This window comes from Aethalodelphis obliquidens, unplaced genomic scaffold (genome assembly GCF_003676395.1).
Source record: "Aethalodelphis obliquidens isolate GAN/ISIS:26980383/991018 unplaced genomic scaffold, ASM367639v1 scaffold2, whole genome shotgun sequence".
NCBI lineage: Eukaryota > Metazoa > Chordata > Mammalia > Artiodactyla > Delphinidae > Aethalodelphis > Aethalodelphis obliquidens.
In genome coordinates, this window is record NW_020837946.1 from 26,075,698 (window position 1) to 26,093,077 (window position 17,380).

At 37.8% G+C, this 17,380-nt stretch overlaps 1 protein-coding gene across 1 annotated transcript in view; it reads right to left on the minus strand.

The window, feature by feature from the left end:
• The window catches only part of CPS1 (carbamoyl-phosphate synthase 1), a 142,165-nt gene that overhangs the window by 110,943 nt on the left and 13,842 nt on the right, over window positions 1-17,380 (minus strand). Inside the window, exons 2-5 of the mRNA XM_027122405.1 lie at window positions 11,800-11,909; window positions 8,451-8,595; window positions 7,251-7,340; window positions 4,892-4,948 (exon numbers count right to left, since the gene is read on the minus strand). Coding sequence (XP_026978206.1) covers window positions 4,892-4,948; window positions 7,251-7,340; window positions 8,451-8,595; window positions 11,800-11,909 — 402 coding nt within the window. The remainder of the gene's footprint in view (window positions 1-4,891; window positions 4,949-7,250; window positions 7,341-8,450; window positions 8,596-11,799; window positions 11,910-17,380) is intronic.

Consider the following 17,380-nt stretch of genomic DNA (forward strand, 5'->3'; position numbering starts at 1 on the left):
CGATCTATCCTGGAGAGTGTTCCATGAGCACTTGAGAAGAAAGTGTATTCTGTTGTTTTTGGATGGAATGTCCTATAAATATCAATTAAGTCCATCTTGTTTAATGTATCATTTATAGTTTGTGCTTCCTTCTTTTTTAAAATTTTGGATCTTCTGTCCATTGTTGAAAATGTGGTCTTTTTTTTTTTTTTTTTTTTGCGGTTCACCGGCCTTTCACTGTTGTGGCCTCTCCCGTTGCGGAGCACAGGCTCCGGACATGCAGGCTCAGTGGCCATGGCTCACGGGCCCAGCCGCTCTGCAGCATGTGGGATCTTCCCGGACCGGGTCATGAACCCGTGTCCCCTGCATCGGCAGGCGGGCTCTCAACCACTTCACCACCAGGGAAGCCCTGAAAGTGTGGTCTTAAAGTTCCCTCCTACTATTGTGTTACTGTCGATTTCCCCTTTCTTGGCTGTTAGTATTTGCCTTACGTATTGACGTGCTCCTATGTTGGGTGCATAAATACTTACAATTGTTATATCTTCTTTTTGGGTCGATCCCTTGATCATTATGTAGTGTCCTTCTTTGTCTCTTGTAATAATATTTATTTTAAACTCTATTTTGTCTGATATGAGAATTGCTACTCCAGCTCTCTTTTGATTTCCACTTCCATTGACTATCTTTTTCCATCCCTTCACTTTCAGTTCTTTATGTCCCTGGTGTGAAGTGGGTCTGTTATAGACAGCATATATGTGGGTGTTGTTTTGTATCCATTCAGCCAGTCTATGTCTTTTGGTTGGAGCATTTAATCCATTTACATTTAAGGTAATTATCGATATGTATGTTCCTACTACCATTTTCTTAATTGTTTTGGGTTTGTTATTGTAGGTCTTTTCCTTCTCTTGTGTTTCCTGTCTAAAGAATTTCCTTTAGCATTTGTTGTAAAGTTGGTTTGGTGGTGCTGAATTCTCTTAGCTTTTGCTTGTCTGTAAAGGTTTTAATTTCTGCATCGAATCTGAATGAGATCCTTGCTGGGTAGAGTAATCTTGGTTGTAGGTTTTTCCCTTTCATCACTTTAAATATGTCCTGCCACTCCCTTCTGGCTTGCAGAGTTTCTGCTGAAAGATCAGCTGTTAACCTTATGGGGATTCCCTTGTGTGTTATTTTTTGTTTTTTGCTTGCTGATCTTAATATTTTTTCTTTGTATTTAATTTTCGATAGTTTGATTAATATGTATCTTGGCTTGTTTCTCCTTGGAATTATCCTGTATCGGACTCTCTGCGTTTCCTGGACTTGATTAACTATTTCCTTTCCCACATCAGGGAAGTTTTGAACTATAATCTCTTCAAATATTTTCTCAGTCCCTTTCTTTTTCTCTTCTTCTTCTGGGACCCCTATAATTAGAATGTTGGTGCATTTAATATTGTCCCAGAGGTCTCTGAGAGTGTCCTCAATTCTTTTCCTTCTTTTTTCTTTATTCCTCTCTGCAGTAGTTATTTCCACTCTTTTATCTTCCAGGTCACTTATCCATTCTTCTGCCTCAGTTATTCTGCTATTGATTCCTTCTAGAGAAGTTTTAATTTCATTTATTGTGTTGTTCATCATGTTTGTTGGCTCTTTAGTTCTCATATGTCCTTGTTAAACGTTTCTTATATTTTCTCCATTCTATTTCCAAGATTTTGGATCATCTTTACTATCATTACTCTGAATTCTTTTTCAGGTAGACTGCCTATTTTCTCTTCATTTGTTTGGTCTGGTGGGTTTTTACCTTGCTCCTTCATCTGCTGTTTGTTTCTCTGTCTTCTCATTTTGCTTAACTTACTGTTTTCGGCGTCTCCTTTTCGCAGGCTTCAGGTTGGTAGTTTCTGTTGTTTTTGGTGTCTGCCCCCAGTGGCTAAGGTTTGTTCAGTGGGTTGTGTAGGCTTCCTGGTGGAGGGGACTAGTGCCTGTGTTCTGGTGGATGAGGCTGTATCCTGTCTTTCTGGTGGGCAGGACCGCGTCCAGTAATGTGTTTTGGGGTGTCTGTGACCTTATTATGATTTTAGGCAGCCTCTCTGCTAATGGGTGTGGTTGTGTTCCTGTCTTGTTATTCGTTTGGCATAGGGTGTGCAGCACTGTAGCTTGCTGGTCATTGAGTGGAGTTGGGTCTTAGCGTTGACGTGGAGATACCTGGGAGAGCTTTTGCCGTTTGATACTAGGTGGAGCTGGGAGTTCTCTGGTGAACCAATGTCCTGAACTCGGCACTCCCACCTCAGAGGCACAGCCCTGACACCCGGCCAGAGCGCTAAGACCCTGTCAACCACACGGCCACTCACAAAAAGAGAAAAAGGGAAAAAAATATATATATATAGTTACTCTCAAAGTCCGCTCCCTCAATTTTGGGATGATTCATTGTCTATTCAGGTATTCCAGAGATGCAGGTACATCTAGTTGATTGTGGAGATTTAATCCACTGCTCCTGAGGCTGCTCGGAGGAATTTTCCTTTCTCTGTTCACACAGCTCCTGGGGTTCAGCTTTAGATTGGCCCCGTCTCTGCGTATAGGTCGCCTGAGGGCGTCTTTTCTTCGCTCAGACAGGACAGGGTTAAAGGAGAAGCTGATTAGGAGGCTTTGGCTCACTCAGGCCGGGGGGAGGGAGGGGTATGGTATGTCAGGCGAGCCTGCAGCGGCAGAGGACAACATGTCCTTGCAACAGCCTGAGGTGTGCCGTGTGTTCTCCTGGGGAAGTTGTCCCTGGATCACGGCACCCTGGCACTGGCAGGCTGCACAGGCTTCTGGGAGGTGAGGTGTGGAGAGTGACCTGTGCTTGCACACAGGCCTCTTGGTGGCTGCAGCAGCAGCCTTAGCGTTTCATGCCCGTTTCTGGTGTCTGCTCTGATAACTGTGGCTCGTGTCTGTCTCTGGAACTGATTTAGGTGGTGCTCTGAATCCGCTCTCCTTGCACACCCCGAAACAATGGTCTCTTGCCTCTTAGGCAGGTCCAGACTTTTTCCCGGCCTCTCTCCTGCTTAGCTGTGGTGTACTAGCCCCCTTCAAGCTGTGTTCCCGTGGCCAACCCCAGTCCTCTCCCTGGGATTTGACCTCCGAAGTCCAAGCTTCAGCTCCCAGCCCCCGCCTGCCCCAGTGGATGAGCGGACAAGCTTCTCGGGCTGGTGAGTGTTTGTCGGCACCGATCCTCTGTGTGGGAATCTCTCCGCTTTGCCCTCCGCAGTCCTGTTGCTGCGCTCTCCTCCATGGCCCCGAAGCTTCCCCGCTCTGCCACCTGCAGCCTCCATCAGCGAAGAGACTTCCTAGTGCATGGAAACCTTTCCTCCTTCACAGCTCCCTCCCAGAGGGGCAGGTCCCGTCCCTATTCTTTTGTCTCTGTTTTTTTCTTTTTTCTTTTGCCCTACCCAGGTACGTGGGGACTTTCTTGCCTTTTGGGAGGTCTGAGGTCTTCTGCCAGCATTCAGTAGGTGTTCTGTAGGAGTTGTTCCACATGTAGATGTATTTCTGATGTATTTGTGGGGAGGAAGGTGATCTCCATGTCTTACTCCTCCGCCATCTTGAAGGTCTCTCCCTCAACATATGTTTTTAATATGAGCCCATATCACTCATAATCAAATATAATAGGCAATACCATTATTTTGTCTGTGCTAATCTATTCAGCCAAACTTTGAAAACCTAACTGCCTCTGATAAAAGCAGGGTTCACCTTAAACTAACCTATCACATGAAGAACATGATATGGTCTTGTAAAGTGTTTTCCCCAATACTAGGACTGATTATATTCTATTCAACCTGCCAAATCTACAGCTTGAATTGAATTTCCCAATTTTATTCCCTTCCCATTCTGGTATCCTGATCATTGTTTACTGCTCCCACAACATCATTGGGCTACAAAAACACAAAAATCTACCTGGGACATATAATCTCACTAACATCTATTCTCAGGAATATCATGGAGGAGGGAATAAAATCAGAGATAGAGTAGAAGGATTGCATAAATTCTCAGTGTCTTTCTTCTGGTCATGGGTATGTGGCCATGTTCTTATTTTCAAAGTTGTTCTTTCTGTTTATAGAGATCCTGTGTCTATACATATGCCAACAATCTACAACAGATTTTCTTGAAGAATCCTTTTCATTTTGAAATTGTATCTTTTTTTTTCTTTTTTAAGAAAAAAATATATAATTTAATGAGAAAACTTTGGTGGCATTAAGGGAATTTAGTTAACATTCATGAGATAAAGTTTCTTTCTGTTCTGGGATATGAAGGTTTCTAAAACAAGTGTCCACCTCTTATAACAAGAAGGAAGTAGATGGGGCTGAGATATTCTCAGAAGAAGGGTCAAATATCTCATGTAGCAGATATGAAAGCAAAAGATAAACTTACCTTCATCTTGGTCATTGGAACAATTTCAAGAAAGACTATATAACTGAGGTAATACATGCAGGGTTCATTTAATATACCCATGAACTATAACTCACTAAGTTCAAAAACTCCTCCAAGAGGGCTAAACAAATAATGGCCCCAGTGCTGTACACTTCCTGGTTTTCCTTTTTCAGCAGGTAGGTATTCAATTTAGGCAAAATTCTTATGCACCTAGTTACCTTCTCCACTTGTTTACTAGCCCTATCACATGAGCTGAATTACAACGGCTTTAACTTGTCACTTGGAATAGTAAACATAGAGTGGGCACTCAATAAACTACTGCTGAGTGAAGTAATCTTAAAACCATTCAGTAACAAACATCCCAATCAAGTATTCAGTCTTGAAGATTACATCAAAAACAGTAAAACAGGATGGCAGAGACCCAAATGATAGAAATTGACCAGATCTGTTCTTTTACACACCAATGGGTTCCTTGGGCAAAGGGAAAAAAACATATATATATATATGTAAACATAGATTTGGCTAAATATGATTATCATACCTTATCTCGAATTATTTTAGTCAGCATTCTTGTATCCACTCCATAAATTGCAGGGACCTGTAAGGAAAATAATTGTAGTGACAGTAAAATTGGAGGAAATTTGGTCCAGCAGAGTGTTTTCAAGTTACAAACTTAACATCATCTATCTTCTTGAGCAGTAAATAATTTCCCTACTCCTTTTCTCTGATCCAGGGTGTCTGTGTTACAAGAACAAGGTAAATTGCTGTTCAGTTGGGCACAGGACTCTTAATACCCAGACCCTTCCTCAGAGTGAAAAGTGAGAAATTCTGAACATCAGTCTTCTGCTACAGCTCTTTTGCTTTTAATCCAAGATGTTAAATAAGTAATATAATTTTATAGATACATATATATTTTTAAAAAATGGAATTTGTGAACTTCATAAGCAAAGATATGTAATTAATAGGCAAATCCATGTTGTGAACCACATGTTCCTGGCACATGGTAGGCAATCCTGAAGGTTTTCCTGAAGGTGCTTGTTAGGTAGTCATGCTGTATTAAAATTTTGCCCAATCTATTAGTAAATCAGGCACCACCATTTGTTTTAGTTTCTTTGACTAGGTTGGATAGAGATAGATGTAGTACAGTAGGTTCCCCCTTCTCCCCAGTTTTGCTTCTAGTGGTTTCAGTTACCTGTGATCAACCATAATCTGAAAATATTAAATGGAAAATTTCAGAAATAAACAATTCATAAGTTTTAAATTGTACACCACTCTGAATAGTGTGATGAAATCTCCCACCATCCTGCTCTGTCCCACCCAGAAGCTGAACCACCCCTTTGTCCAGCGGTGCCCACCCATTAGTCATTTAATAGCCACCTGGATTGTCAGGTCAACTGTTGCGGTATGGCAGTTCTATGTTCAAGTAACACTTATCTTACTTAATAATGGCTCCACAGTGCAAGAGTAGTGACGCTGGCAATTCAGATATTCCCTTACTGTGCCTAATTTATAAACTAGACTTTATCATAGGTATGTACACATAGGAAAAGACTTAGTAGATATAGGGTAGGGTTTGGTACTATCCATGGTTTCAGGCATCCACTGGGGGTCTTAGAACGTATTCCCCGTGGATAAAAGGGGAAAGAGCAGCAAGTTAAGAATGAGGAAACAGGTTTTAGTTTCTTTTCTTCCATCATTTATCTGAGTGATATTTGAGCAAGATGTTTCCCCATTACCTGTACACAGAAGGAGGTAAACTGGTTATTATTTTAGACACTCTTCTACTCTATGTGTCTATGATCACGGAAGAAGATTCAAAGCACATTTTAAAAACAAACTAACAAAACATGGATTAAGTTTATACTTCAACTATTAGTTCTGACACAAAGCAGCTATAATATCAGGTGTCTAAATAACACAAAGGAAACATTAAGGGGAAGAGGGAGGAGTCTCCTGAATGATGATTACAAGGAGGTAAATTCAGATAATGATTGAGAAGAAACTTTAGCAAAGACCTAGGAGATAATACATATGCCTTCTTCTCTCTTGTAAAAATTTAGCAAGAATGAGGAAACAAAGATCAAGATTTTTTGCTTTGTTAGAAAGAGGAAACGTTTAGCCTCAGTTGGCAGATGCTCCTCAGAGAGACAGAGTTTCTCAGAATAATATTCGGTCAATTACAGGCCCAGTTGCAACTTAACAAAAAGCAGCTACAGTAACACTGGAAATAAAGCTTAGTATATTAGGTCTGTTAACTTTAAGTAGGTCTGACTTTCAAACCAGGAGAATCCCCTTATCTGATTAGAAAATAATAAAGTAAGGAAGATATAAGGTTAGTAACTTATTTATTACTTCAAATGAAGTGATATCTAATTATACGTCATAGTCATAACGTTTAAGCCCAAAGAGACTTGACGGCAATCAGTTTATATTAATTAAGAATTAAAATTAAGAATGTATGGTATGATTACATGACCTGAGCAAGGTCACACAGCTCGTTAATGGTAGAGCTGGTACTAGAATCCACGACACAAGTTACATCTCTAGATCCTCGTTAAAAGGGGGAGGTTATGTTGCTCCGGAGAGTAGAAAATTCTAAAATTTTCTCTAACCCCTTTCCAGAATGAGAAAGTCTGTCTACCAAGCATGTATGAGTGCCACCTAGTGGATAAACTGAAAATATAAGGTCCTCAGTGTTTATATAAAGAATGAATTCTGGACAGTTCTGGACAGTAGTAACAGTTCAGCCTGAAGGAATCGCGCTCTGAAACAAAAGGGTCCCAAACTGCCTGATCTGCTTTATCTGTTTGGCCCTTTTCAATTACATACACCTTCCCAACTTTCCACGGGCCCCACCAATCGTCCTTAGGTGATGCTGGATGACCTATCATATTTCTCACCTTTTCTTCCTGTAGCCATTGCCCTAGACTCTTGGCAGCCAGCCAGTGGTGGTAGTCATCACTATAATTCAGCACCAGCAAACCTGCAACCTAGAAAGACAGGCAGTCATTTTAAAAATGTGATCACAAAATACTACCCAACTCTTGTGACTTGTCTTCTTTTTAATTAATAAATTTATTTTTTTCCATTCTTTTTCAAATTCTTTTCCCATTTAGGTTATTACAGAATATTGAGCAGAGTTCCCTGTGCTATACAGTAAGTCCTTGTTGGTTATCTATATATTTTAAATATAGCAGTGTGTACATGTGAATCCCAAATTCCCAGTCTATCCCCTCTGTTATGACTTAAGAGTCAGTTTGCATTCTTCAAGCTTTATTATATTTGCTGATACAACACTTAAAATTTTGAAACTTGAAAAAAAATGTGATTAAAAAGTTTTCTCGTAAAATATAATAATTGTTACCTTAATTACCATGCGGGGAACAGTCTTACTTGGTTTTCCAAATCCTGAGAGTAAACTAGGTCCCCCTTCTCAGTACCTTGTACTTTTCCACAATGGCATTTATCGATAACCTAATTAATAATTATTTGCTTAATGTACGTAGAGAATAAGACAATTTTTAAATTTACATTTAAAAGAAACTAAATATTGGGGGAAATGGTGAGATATAAAACTAAATAAAATGATCAGTCCAAGTCATTCAAAAATAGAGTGGTGAATTTAGAGTGTAAATTTTTGAATCGTTTATATGGTTCACATCCCTAAGATATTATTCAAATTTGCCTTGAATAGGAAATTTTAATTGTGTTTACTTTTCAGCTGGCATACACGTTATCTTTTACTCATCTCCCAAAGAGGATAAGATTTAAAAGGTAAATAATTGATACAGAGTTGATTCTTAAAATCCATTTAAAAGGTGATTCAACTCGAATTCTTGCAGCATAGTTGCTATCTGAACTTATAACAACATTTTTCCAAATGAAGCCAGTTTTATCCACAGCATTAAAAATAAATCCAGAGTGCCCTGAGAAATGAAACTCAGAATAATGTCATGTTAAAGATTATTTTCATATACCTAGGAGTAAGATTGAGAATATAAATTTAATGATTTGTACTATAGGATTGAGGCCGAAATTTTGTCCAGCTTAGATTCTTAATAAATCAACTATGCTTTTTAAATAGTCATCACTGGTACTACCTTAATTCCATCGGACTCCAAATATTTGCTAAGTCCCAGTTCATCCAGTGCAGTAGTGTCAGGGGCTCCACCATTCCCAACAATAGGATTGGCCATGGTGAGAATCTGTCCCTTGTAAGCAGGGTCAGTAAGAGCTTCCGGGTACCTAGGTAAAGATGCCAAGAAATTATCAACAAAAAAATGTATTCTACATACATGATCTTAATTATTGAACCCTTGAAAATTAGAGAACATGAGAATAAAATCCTACAAGCTCGTCTCTAGATTTTGCCAAACCTAAGGAAATTTTATGATAGAATATGGAAATTTATCCCATGATATTACTGATATGAAAAGACTCTTAAGTAATATGGCATATTCTCATTTAATTTTCATTCCCTCAATTTCTTAAATTTTTTAATTCCTTGAAAAATTCTTTACAGGGTCTTAAGTTTTTAAATATTGCTCTATTTAAAGATTGCAGATATCCTCAAGAATCCCCTAGCCTACCAGACATGAGTGAGTCCAAAATGATATTTACTACTGAGGGCTGACAGTTTCACCAAAATATTAACTGTCAAAAATTGAAAAGTTTTTAAAAAATATCTTTGAGGATACTGAAGAGCATGCTGATTACGTCAGTGATGGTTGCCTGGGTATATATGTTTATTAAAATTCACTGAGCATTTAAAACTCTGATTTATTTTCTATGAAAGAAATACTTAATAAAGTTGATTTTTTTAATATTTTAGTTATATAGAGAGGTGTATGTTTGATAGTTATTATCAAGTTATCATTGATAGTATATGTTTGATAGTTATTATTTTATTACAGAAAAAAATCAATCCCAAAAAAATTGACCCAAAGCATTTCTGTCTTCTAAATTAAAAGATTCCAAGTAACTATTTTAAAGTACTGATGTGGAATTAAGAAGAAATGCAGAAGAGCTTTATTTTAAAGTGTAGGGAGGAAAAAATAAGAATACATGTATTCTTGGGCCTCCCTGGTGGCGCAGTGGTTGAGAGTCCGCCTGCCGATGCAGGGGACACGGGTTCGTGCCCCGGTCTGGGAAGATCCCACATGCTGCGGAGCAGCTGGGCCCGTGAGCCATGGCCACTGAGCCTGCGCGCCATGGCCACTGAGCCTGCGCGTCTAGAGCCTGTGCTCCGCAATGGGAGAGGCCACAACAGTGAGAGGCCCGCGTACCGCAAAAAAAAAAAAAAAAAAAAAAAAAAAAGAATACATGTATTCTTGTTTTTATTCTACATATAAATAAAATTATATATAAAATTTCTATTCTTAATAATAAGAAACATTATTCCCATAAATACCAGGATCTATCTACAGCTATTCCATGCATTGCAATAAGATTTTTTTCCCACCCTCTTAACATTTTCACTTCCCACAGAGACAGTTAAACCTAATCTTTCTTGTGGATTACTACTGAAGGTGAATTTAGGTGCTGAGGGGGACAGACTGACAACCTCGAAAGCAATAAAATTCAGCTCCAGCAGTAGTCAACACGAATTCTTCAACCCTCATCCAGACTAACTTCTCCCAGAACTCCCTTTGCCAACAGAATACTTAGTCTCTCAGCCCAGCAACCTCTAAAGTGACTAAGATGCTGTGATATTTACCCACACCTCCATCAGCTAATTTCTCAGATTCCCTCTCACTTGTCAGGAACTAATAATTTTTTAACCAAGGCTTACACATAATATAAATGAATTTCTTGAAGATGAAAAACAAAATAACTCCCGTAATTATCAACCCCTTGCTGAGTGAGCCACGCATGAATAAAAGCAGCATTTCTCAATGGAAAATAGGATGTGTGGACTAATCTTATTAATGAATGCATTTTTCTACATCAAAAGAAGTCTTTAATTAATTTAATTTTACTTCTTTTCTTCTTTCTTCCCATGAAAGAACTGGCCATTCCCTTTAAACATATGCCTACAATGCTCTCTCCAGAAAATGAATAAATATAGCTTGTCCTAGAGAACTGCAGTGTTGGAAGAAAATTAATCCATCAGGTCCTGTTTGACTTTTGTGATGTGACAAGATTTATTACCCATAATCTATCACAGAGAAGAAAACTCGAGTGCCCTCCATCATTCTGATCTATATTAAACAGCTGTTTGTTGGCAGGTATATTAACACAGTTAGTAATTAGTGCTGTCAAAAGGCTTAAATAATTGCCTGGTGAAGCAAAACTTTGCAAACAGTTTTCATACACTGTAATTTAATGTTCTCACCAGTGGAACTATTTTAAAAACCATCTAATATTCTTTATTTCAAACAGAGAGCTAAGAGTTTAGAGGATAATGCACATTAATAATATAATGGAAGTTTGGTCAATCAATATCTTCAATACCAGTTAACCCAATGCCTCCTTGTCTTTAAAAGGCTAACTGAATTTCCCTAAAGAATTCATCAAATATTTTACAGTTTAGTCTACTGAATCTCTAATGGAAACCTTTTGAAACCATCTAATTTTTTAAGATGTAATTTTTTAAATTCCTAGCCATAAATTACTATCTAATCCAATCCCCTCACACTTTACATGTGGAAACTAAGATTCAGAAAGGTTAAGTGATTTTCTCAATATCACATAATCAGTTACCATTAGAACTGAGACCAGAACTTCAGCCACCTGGTTCCCAGATGAATATTTGTTGGCTAGATAAGAACAGCTACATGATTTCTGTAGCAACTCTTACCTTTGTTGCTCTACACCTATTAGCAGAAATTAAATACTGAATTCAGTCTCAGTTGATAAATTTTGAAAATATCCGGTCTATGAACCTGCTCTCCTGTGTATTACTTTAAGATAATAAATGTATCTGTTATTTTACCTTTCTTATTAGAGTGTAAATTATATATTGTATTTTATATAATTTTGCACTATAATACCTAAGGAATTTCTTAGCTCTTTATAATAGTTCATATTAGATGTGCAAAGTTGATTCTTAATTTCACTAATGGAATGGCACTAGAGAGTGCTACCCATCCTTTTCCCTGTTCGATTTTCACCTTAAATCAGATTGATACTGACCCCCCACCTTACAGAAACCACTTGGTAATCTCACATAACTTGTGTCTTTGTATCCTAAGTTTCTAGAATTAATTTTGTTCTTTTTTAGCAGGGGAACACCAGTGTCTGTATTCTCTTCCATTTACAGCCACAGGGAGGAGTTTGTGTCTATGGCCCTTTTCAGGGTTGGCTTGAGCAAGCACAGGGCAACGTCAGGACAATGTGTAGTATTATGATGATGATGTGGTGATTTCAATTTCCCACCATGAATAAGATCATCCAGTTATTCCTCTATATAGAGGAAGAATAAAGCCTTGGAATAGAAGCATTACTCACCCTGCTAGGCCAGTATTAAAAACCACTTCACCAGCAACAGAGGATGGATGGCCAAAGGAGTAACCTTTCATCTTAGTTCCATCTTCCAGGACAATGTGCGCTGTCTGTGCCTAAAGAAACAGATTCATGAATCATAGCAGAATACAAAATATAAAGTACAACTAGTTGAAAAACTCCAAAAGTATACTACATAAAGGTATTAAATAAATGAACAGTATATTTGATGAAACCATGCTATCTAGATTCTGAGTCACTCTCCTGTTTTCTTCAAACGTATGGCTCTTGTCACAGGCAGGTGTTTTATTTTGTTTTGCTTGAAAGAGGAACTGAAGCATGTTGATACATTGTCTATCCTAAGTCTACTTGTAGAGTTATTGACAATCCAGAAATACTTCAGTTTAGCTGTAATGCTATGTGTCTGTCTTTTCCCTCTTAATATTCCCTAGCTTTGTCAAGTATAGCTTAAGGGAAATTCATGAGTTTGCAAAAACTTTGTGAATTTTACCATACAGCTCCTCATTACTCTGAGGCTTAGAGCTAGAAGGAATCTTCAAAGTTATACATCAAATTGTGTTCCATAGAGCTCTTGTGTTTGATGGAGTTGTCTCAGGGGCTGCCTCCTCCCTGAGCTTTAGGATCATAAAGAAACTGAAACTTTATCATTCTATTAATACTGATACAAAAGCAAGCACTGTGGAACTTCTGAAAATATATCGCATTTTGCTTTTTAGTAGAGTTAGTTATATACATGTCTGGTTCTCCCTTTAGACTACAAGGCATTCTGAATTTGACTACTTCACCATACTAATCTCTGAACCAGCTTCTATAAAATTCTTGGTTAAAAAGAGGGACAATTAGAGAAACTTATCTCAGAAGCAGGCATCATCTACTCTTCAAAAATACTCTAAATTCTATTGTTGAAACAATTTGGGTCTAATTCTCAATTTCCATACAATTCAGGGGGGAGAGAAGTACCACACTTTGGGGTGCAAAATCTAGACTCTGTAAAAAACTCTATGGGACAAAATAATGGGAACATTTTGATTTTATTAAAAATAAACTATAGGGCTTCCCTGGTGGTGCAGTGGTTGAGAGTCTGCCTGCCGATGCAGGGGACACGGGTTTGTGCCCCGGTCCGGGAAGATCCCACATGCTGCGGAGCAGCTGGGCCCGTGAGCCATGGCCGCTGAGCCTGCGTGTCCGGAGCCTGTGCTCCGCAACGGGAGAGGCCACAACAGTGAGAGGCCCACGTACCGCAAAAAAAAAAAAAAAAAAATTATAAAGGAAAACATCTCTGCAATAATTTAGAAAATTTGAAAATAAATTGATATTTTATTGTATTCAGTGTAATTTTTAAGATTGATGATGGCATTATGGTTATATTTTTAAGAATTTTCATTTTTTAAAGATATACACTGAAATACTTAAGCATAGACTAATATGATATCTGACATTGGCTTCAAAATAATCAGAGGTTAGGGGGAATGAATAGGGATATGAATGAAACAAATCTGGCCATGAGTTGAAATTGCTGAAGGAAGGAAGATCATTGTGCTGTTCTCTCTGCAAGGGTTAAGTGCAGCCATTAAAGATAGAAACATACTAATTCACTACTTTCCTTACTTTTTTAGCTCTGGATCCCATAGCGTCTAATCCTTTTCTATCCTATCACCCACCTCCAGTCTTACCACACACACACACGCACACACAGACACCAATCTCAGTATACAGCAGGAAGGCAATACATGATCTCTAGACCTCTGTCTCTATGTTCCTTTAGCTTTACAAGCACTCAGCTTTTCAAGAGTTAAAATGGTAAAACCTCATTATTTTTCTATAGTAACCTTCTCTTTAGAAATACGATGCCTCTTTTACTTGTAAAGTACACAAGTCCCTTGACACTGGAATGACTGCTTTTCAATGTAGTGTTTATCTTTCAATCAATAGACCATGTGCCTATGTATTGTTTATGTGCAGTGCATACACATTAATTTATATTTACACCCAAAGCTATTTTAGTATTCCCTATTAAAATTGGTATGTTTATGGTACTCCTCTCAACAGTAAGTTTAGTTTTTAATTGGAGGTACAATGCATGGATTTCAATTTATATTTTGAAGAAAGTTGGACAAAGTACTGTCTGGCACATTTTATATGTGTTTGTGTATGTGAGTTTGTATGTGAGTGTCCATGGGCAGAGTTAGCCAAAAGAATGTTGTCCTTCACCCAGCTTATCAAATAATCTTTGAGGTAAAGTTCTGTTTTATCTACAGCCTTGGAACCAGTGTTCAAGATCTCAAGCTTGACACTTTCTCTTTAAATAGTCATGGTTTACCTTCTCAGACAGTAAATTAAAAAAAGTTTTTGGAATTACTCAGCACAGAGGAAAGCACAATAAGTAATTAATGTAATACACATGATGACAAGAGTTCCCTGACAGAGACTGGCTTAACACACAAGTTCTGAATTCTGCCTCTGCATCCAGGAAGTCACCTTTGCACGTCACTTCTTCTAATAACACAATTTTCTTATTTTATATTTTATTCTAATTTGTCAATCATTCTTTACTTATAATTCAAGACAGAGGTTGTTGATTTTAGGAAGTAAGTGTGATTATGTTCAGTGTATTTCCAAAGAACATTATAAACTAATCAAATGTCTATGGTGATGGTTCTCAGTAGGGCTAAGTTTATTGGGAAAATCTCCTAGGTATCTCTGACATGTTTCACTAGGTGAAAACCTTTGGTCCAAGTAATGGAAATTCACTGTCAAAAAATATTTTCTACTGAAAGTATTATTTTCTGTTCTTGAGGAAGTCATGTGTAGCCTACACGCTTTCACCAAATGGAGGTGAGGTAGGAAACATTTTCTTAAATAATATTTAACTTTGATAGAACCTAAAATAACTGTACTTATTTGGCAAAACTTGACGTGTGAACTGCAAATTTCAATTGTCTTCTATATACCAATTTATCTACCCTACTCTGAGCCATACCTGCATAAAATATCACCTCTGTTTATTTTGTTCCTTTTGCTTTTCTCTATCCTATTCTCATCTAAGAATTTCAAATTCTCTGATCTATCTGACAACATCTAATTATTTTAAAGAAAGGTAAAAATTAGCATAAGCAATCTGACTCTTGTTAGCCTATTCGTACAATTCTATTTGGTATTTTTCTTCCTCTCTCCATGGGACTAGTTTTCTACTTTGCTTTCTGTCCTTTAAAGATATATTTGAGGAGACATTTACTGTTGCCCGAAATAGTCCCTGAGATTGTGTTCAATACCTCTTTTTTGCTCCTTTAATTATATTTTTTGTTCTTTTCGGCAGCTTTTATAGATTTCCCAATCCTTTTTTCCACTGCACGTTATATTGTTACAAGGCTTCTATTTACTGCCTATAGTACCCTTTATATTTCACTTAACTACATTGGCCTCCAATGAGTCTAAAATGATGGGTGCCAATTGACTTATCTATGAATTGATGGAGAAACTCTGAACAAAGAGCTATTATTTGGAATCCCCTCTTCTAGCTAATAAGTTCCCAAATGCTATTTCATTCCAACAAGTCTAAAAGAAATCACCTTGCTACCAGCGTAAGATATTTTAGTAGCCTCAGTCCTAGTAGAAAGAGGACCATAGTCTAGGAATTATACTATAACCTTAAGGGTTCATTTAAGTGCCTACTGCCAGAGCACTTTGGTAGTTTGAATGCTGAAAGTGCACAGGAAACCTTAATGAGAAGTCTGTACACTCACAGAATGTCAGGAAAAGTAACCAAAGGCTATATAAGTGTAAGTTCTACAAAATAAATGACCTATATCATGACATGGTCCCTAACTGTTTAACAAAAAATGTATATGCCAATAAGACAGTTTAGACCTTCAGGTCACAACATCATTTAGCTCCCATCATGTGCCAAGTTTCATCCTAGGCTTTGGAGCTACATGGATAAATATCCCCAGTCCCCCCCACCCCTTCCACCCTCAATGTAGTAAAAGGGCCAGCTATGTGCTTGGATGGTAAAATAGAGGAACCTCAAGAAGATTATCTTTGAAACACCTAGAAACACAAAGATAAATAAAATATCCTTTCCTTTCAGAGATTTCTCTTTAAAAAAATAATTCACCCTTTCCTTCCCATTCATGATTTCAGTAATAAAGTTAAAATTTTAAGAGAGAAACGCATCAAATTTTGAATCTAAAGTTTAAAGATTCCTTCAAGTCTTTACTCAAATGTCATCCATCTTCTTGGCAAAACCTATTTAAAATTGCAATATTCCTAAATGTCCATCAACAGGAATGGATTAAGATGTGGTACATATATACAATGGAATATTACTCAGTCATAAAAAAGAACGAAATAATGCCATTTACAGCAACATGGATGGACCTAGAGATTGTCATACTGAATGAAGTAAGTCAGACAAAGACAAATATCATATATCACTTATAAGTGGAATCTAAAAAAGAAAAAAAAGATACAAATGAACCTATCTACAAAACAGAAATAGAATCACAGATGTAGAAAACAAACTTATGATTACCAGGGGGAGAAAGGGGGGGAGGGATAAATTGGCAGATTATACTAGATATATTATACTAAATATAAAATAGATAACTAATGAGAAACTACTGTATAGTGCAGGGAACTCTACTGAATACTCTGTAATGAACTATACAGGAATAGAATCTGAAAAATAGTGGAAATAAATAAAATTACAATATACCCCTCAGCACCCTATGTACTTAGTCTACTCTTTCTTCACAGCACTTATTGCCTTCTAACATATCATCCAGTGTCTTATTTAAAACATCTGTCTTGTCCCACTAGAAAGTGAGCTTTATGTGGGCAGAGTATTTGGGTTTGCTTTGTTCACTGATGTGCCTGTCTCCAGGGCCAACATCAGTGCCTGGTACAGAGTAGGTAGTCATTTAATTTTTGTTGGATTAATAAAGCATCACTAAGTGACAATCTAAAGAAAAATACTGGGACTTCCCTAGTGGTGCAGTGGTTAAGAAGCCGCCTGCCAATGCAGGGGACACAGGTTAGATCCCTGATCTGGGAAGGTCTCACATGCCGTGAAGCAACTGAGCCCGTGCATCACAATCACTGAGCCTGTACTCTAGAGCCTGTGTGCCACAACTACTGAAGCCCATGTGCCACAACTACTGAAGCCCACGTGCCACAACTACTGAAGCCCACGTGCCGCAATAACTGAGTCCACCCGCCACAACTACCGAAGCCCACGTGACTAGAGCTTGTGTTCCACAATGAAGAGTAGTCCCTGCTCACCACAACTGGAGAAAGCCCACGTGCAGCAAGGAAGACTCAAAGCAGCCAAAAATAAATAAAATTAAAAAATAAAGAAATAAAATACTATTTTAAAAATACTGAAAGACATAATTATCCATTCGGTTTTTAGTTTATTCTAGATATATATTTTAAAATAGCAAATATCTGTTTTGAGTTGCCTTTTCACTATTTAACAGTGCCTTTCTACAATACCTTAAGTGTAGTCAATGTGGAGATATTATGGTGGGAAAGAGATGTGTGCGACATTGAGGGAGAAAGGTTAGTG